This window comes from Micropterus dolomieu, linkage group LG10 (assembly GCF_021292245.1).
Source record: "Micropterus dolomieu isolate WLL.071019.BEF.003 ecotype Adirondacks linkage group LG10, ASM2129224v1, whole genome shotgun sequence".
In the NCBI taxonomy this organism is placed as follows: domain Eukaryota; kingdom Metazoa; phylum Chordata; class Actinopteri; order Centrarchiformes; family Centrarchidae; genus Micropterus; species Micropterus dolomieu.
In genome coordinates, this window is record NC_060159.1 from 29,739,989 (window position 1) to 29,745,292 (window position 5,304).

Sequence of the window (5,304 nt, forward strand, 5' to 3'; positions counted from 1 at the left end):
TGGACTACCCAAGATACACAAAGAAGGAGCCCCACTCAGGCCGATTATCAGCAGCATTAACTCGGTCACCTACAACATTGCCAAACACATTTCCACCATCTTAGCTCCATTGGTGGGAAACACGCCTCACCACGTCCAAAACTCTATTGACTTTGTAAACAAAGTTCGAGGACTGAAACTGGATCCAAATGAAACCATGGTATCCTATGACGTGACTTCCTTGTTCACCTCCATTCCCACCATAGAAGCAGTAGAAACCGTTAGGAAACGGCTAACACAAGACAACACCCTGGACAACAGAACTAGACTCAGCCCCGACCAAATCTGCAAATTACTCGACCTCTGTCTAAACACCACCATCAAGTTCACACGAGAAGATGTCCACAACAACAGTTTGGCCTTCCTGGACTGCGCTGTACACATTGAAGAGGACAGGAGCCTGCAGATTGGTGTTTACAGAAAACACACACACACAGACCAATACCTACTGTACAGAACCACCTGAAGGGGGCACTTACAGCCTGTGGAGACCCTAAATGGACCTTTGTGAAAACAGCCACAAGATCCAAGAAGAACAAAACTACAGGGGAGGAAAGAAAGTCAAACGCAACAACATTGTGATTCCATACGTGTCTGGAGTATCAGAGAAACTCAGGAGGATTTTCAACAAACACAACATCCCTGTGTTTTTTAAACCCAAGAACACACTAAGACAGATGCTGGTCCACCCCAAAGACCGCACACCCAAACACAAGAAAAGCAATCTAGTGTATGCGGTCCAATGCAGTGAGGAATGACTAAACAACCACTACACAAACGCATGGCTCAACACAGAAGTGCAACTGCTCAGGTCAAGACTCTGCTGTCTACTTACATCTGAAGGACAGCGGACACAGGGTTGGCATGGTTGCATGTTGAAGTGTCCTTGGGCAAGATACTGAACCCCGATTTGCCCCTGGCGGCTGTTCCGCCAGTGTATGAATGAGTGTGAATGCTAGTTTCCATTTGAGCACTTAGGCTCAGTGTTTGAATGTGTATGACTGGTGAATGCAGATGTAGTGTAAAAGCGCTTTGAGTGGTCGAAAAGACTAGAAAGGTGCTATACAAATACACATTTTAGACAGAAGATGGATGGTTTGAAAGAGGTGTCAAGGAAGCATCTACACCAGGGTGGAGAAGCCGTCATTGAACAGGGGAGGGGGTCTACGCCACCACTTATCCCCCACTTACAATGCTGTCCTTTCATCACTTCCCAGGAAACTCAACAAACGTAACCTATTGGCCTCAGGTGAAGATACCAACGATGGTCGTTCAGTCTTGGCCACAGGTAGTCTTAACGACCGTAACGACTGTCGTCACAGCAACAAGGAACACTAACGAACCAGCGGTATCGATGACCCGGGCCAACGACCCCACTGAGGTTAAATAGCTGAGTTTCCCTGCCAGTCAGTCAGAACTGAAGAAGTCCTTTGGATGAGGGACCCTTAGTGTCCCTGTGATGTTAATGGTTTGTCCCTTAGCGTCCCAGTGATGTCAACGGTTTGTCCCTTACTGTCCCTGTGATGTTACTGGTTTGTCCCTTACTGTCCCAGTGATGTCAACGGTTTGTCCCTTACTGTCCCTGTGATGTTACTGGTTTGTCCCTTACTGTCTCTGTGATGTTAATGGTTTGTCCCTTACTGTCCCTGTGATGTTAATGGTTTGTCCCTTAGCGTCCCAGTGATGTCAACGGTTTGTCCCTTACTTTCCCAGTGATGTTACTGGTTTGTCCCTTAGCGTCCCAGTGATGTTAATGGTTTGTCCCTTAGCGTCCCAGTGATGTCAACGGTTTGTCCCTTACTGTCCCTGTGATGTTACTGGTTTGTCCCTTACTGTCTCTGTGATGTTAATGGTTTGTCCCTTACTGTCCCTGTGATGTTAATGGTTTGTCCCTTAGCGTCCCAGTGATGTCAACGGTTTGTCCCTTACTTTCCCAGTGATGTTACTGGTTTGTCCCTTAGCGTCCCAGTGATGTTAATGGTTTGTCCCTTAGCGTCCCAGTGATGTCAACGGTTTGTCCCTTACTGTCCCTGTGATGTTACTGGTTTGTCCCTTACTGTCTCTGTGATGTTAATGGTTTGTCCCTTACTGTCCCTGTGATGTTAATGGTTTGTCCCTTAGCGTCCCAGTGATGTCAACGGTTTGTCCCTTACTTTCCCAGTGATGTTACTGGTTTGTCCCTTAGCGTCCCAGTGATGTTAATGGTTTGTCCCTTAGCGTCCCAGTGATGTCAACGGTTTGTCCCTTACTGTCCCTGTGATGTTACTGGTTTGTCCCTTACTGTCTCTGTGATGTTAATGGTTTGTCCCTTACTGTCCCTGTGATGTTAATGGTTTGTCCCTTAGCGTCCCAGTGATGTCAACGGTTTGTCCCTTACTGTCCCAGTGATGTTACTGGTTTGTCCCTTACTGTCCCTGTGATGTTACTGGTTTGTCCCTTACTGTCCCTGTGATGTTACTGGTTTGTCCCTTAGCGTCTTAGCTATGTTAATGGTTTGTCCCTTACTGTCCCTGTGATGTTACTGGTTTGTCCCTTACTGTCCCTGTGATGTTACTGGTTTGTCCCTTACTGTCCCTGTGATGTTACTGGTTTGTCCCTTACTGTCCCTGTGATGTTAATGGTTTGTCCCTTACTGTCCCTGTGATGTTACTGGTTTGTCCCTTAGCGTCTTAGTTATGTTAATGGTTTGTCCCTTACTGTCCCTGTGATGTTACTGGTTTGTCCCTTACTGTCCCTGTGATGTTACTGGTTTGTCCCTTAGCGTCTTAGTTATGTTACTGGTTTGTCCCTTACTGTCCCTGTGATGTTACTGGTTTGTCCCTTACTGTCCCTGTGATGTTACTGGTTTGTCCCTTACTGTCCCTGTGATGTTACTGGTTTGTCCCTTACTGTCCCTGTGATGTTACTGGTTTGTCTTCCTGCCTTTCAGTTCCTCCGCGGCCGCTGCTGCAGCTCTGCAGGCTGCAGATCTTGCAGCTGGTTGGACATCGACGTGTGAAGAAGTTACCGCTGCCTGGAGGTCTGATCCGCTTCCTGAAACACCAGGAGGGGTCTGTGGAGGACTGCTGAACTCAACCTGATCATTCTGCAGTTCACAGAGGGGGTATTGATCAGTATTGACAGCTGTCTGTTGCTGAGGCGGCAGACGGGATGAAACATGACTCCACATCTTGTGTCTTCTTCTCTCTCCCGGCATCAGTCTGTGTTGTTGTTGTCCAGTGAATCCAGGATCTTTATAACCCATCCCAGGTGTTTCCAGGTGTGACGGGGGAGCTAATGGATAAAGCTCCTCCTAAACACCTTCTGAATTTTACTTAAAACGTTTGGCTGAAAGTGAATTTAATGAGCTTTATTAATATTAAACTATACATGTTTGAAATGTAATGAATAGCATGCAGTCTAAACAGCCCAGGAGCTGCCTGGAAACCACCTGGAACATCATAAGAACTGCTTCTCAGCCTGTTGGAAAGATCCCAGCAGCCTGTTACTGAACACCTGGCAGGACTCACCTGAGGCTTCAGCTGCTCAGCTCATATGAGCAGACAGCAGGAGGGACCTGACCCACTTCCTGGAACATCTTGGTCCTCATAATAACACTTCTTGTTTCTTTCTTAGTGTAAGAATTAAATAGTATAATTGTGAAAGAAGTGAATTGAAATGATTAGAAGCTTTCTTACTTCAGACCTTTTCCACTTTATTCTCTTTGACATGAGTTGTGACGCTGTGTTGGCTCCTTGTGGACGTTTTCTAGGAGTGTGTTGTGTTATATTCTGGTTCATTATTGATCTTTCAGTTATTCTGTTATTCACATGCTGCTCACTTCACCTTGAACAAGTCTTCACCCTAAAATGAAATGATTTCTGTTGCGAGGAGTCAGACCAGTCCCCACAGTGTCTTTGGGAAATGCACTGTTTAGTTCCTTTCTAGTCTTTTGACTGCTCAGTTTACACCTAATGTCACACACACATTCACCCGTTCGCACACATTCATTCACCCGTTCGCACACATTCATTCACCCGTTCACACACATTCATTCACCCCACAACATTTTATTAATCAGATCTGAAAGGTGATGTTGCGTGTTTATGTCTAATTTTAATTGACCCGTCTGACAGATTAACTTTGAGCCTGTGGTCACTGCTCCTCTTTGATTGATTAATGATTTGATCATTAATCAAACACGATTGGTTACCTTCCACATCAAAGAGAGAGAGAGAAAAAAAGAGAGTTCCTGTCATAATAATATCTGTCTTTAAACAGATTCTAACTAGGAAAGAAAATGAAGCACATTTAACTTCAGTCTGCATTCGTTGTTAATCCATTTCTTTTACTGCTTCCACTGATCTGATACCAGCCACACAGCCACCTTCTTCTGGATCAGCTGGTTTTAAGTAAACATTTCTGTAAATGTGGCAGTGTTTTCACTGCAGTCTAATACCAATGAAGCAGCAACAAGACAGTGAACATATCGTACAAAGCAACAGGAACAACCAAAAAATTGTGAAAGTCCCAAAACAAAGAGGAAGTGAAAGGAAAGGGGTGCGTGCTGTTAATAAAATAAACTGTCCAGTAGACTTCCAGTGATGGACCAACATTTCCTCTCATGGAAAATGCCCAGCTTTAAAATAAAACCTAATATAATTGAATAAACATTTGTGAAAGAATGTTTTAACAACATTAGACTGAAAACAGGATGGCAAGAATACTCTCCTCTTTAAATAAGTGGTATTCAGCTTTTTAGCTTTCCCCTCTCCTTTATTGAGTTATATCCTTTTTTGTGCTGTAACAGATTTGCAAAGTGAAAAAGCCCAAAGTGAGTTCCCATCTCCCACAGAAAACTCTGCTCTGAACTGAAAACAGCTCGTTTGTAGTCCAGCCGCTTCCCTTTCATCCCTGTGACGTCAAAGGGATGAAAGCTAAACGCGCCTCATATAACGCTCGCTGAGCGGCGACTCCGACACGCCCTCAGAAACAGCGAGCTGCAGCACACAGCTCTCCTCTCCCTTCCAAACACTAGCTACCCTCCAGGCAGTCAGTGGACAGAAAGTTGTTCCTGTGATGTAGAGACAGAGCTCAGTTAAAACTTTATGGATACAGATTAATAACTCACCGCTCTGAAACTCTCGCTCCAGTCCGTACGGCTGAACCCGAGCCGTTTACCGGCTTCTCGCCGACCCGCCCTTCTCTGCTTCTGATTGGCTAGTAGTCCTTAACTAGGAACTGAGCATGTGCAACTCCCAACAAAGATCATTTAGAGACAAGATG

General features: G+C 45.2%; 1 protein-coding gene across 1 annotated transcript in view; it reads left to right on the forward strand.

The window, feature by feature from the left end:
- Positions 1–3,108, forward strand: part of LOC123977522 (ankyrin repeat and SOCS box protein 2-like) — an 8,855-nt gene extending 5,747 nt beyond the window's left edge. The window contains exon 4 of the mRNA XM_046060267.1: positions 2,969–3,108. Coding sequence (XP_045916223.1) covers positions 2,969–3,108 — 140 coding nt within the window. The remainder of the gene's footprint in view (positions 1–2,968) is intronic.
- Positions 3,109–5,304: the final 2,196 nt, after the last annotated feature.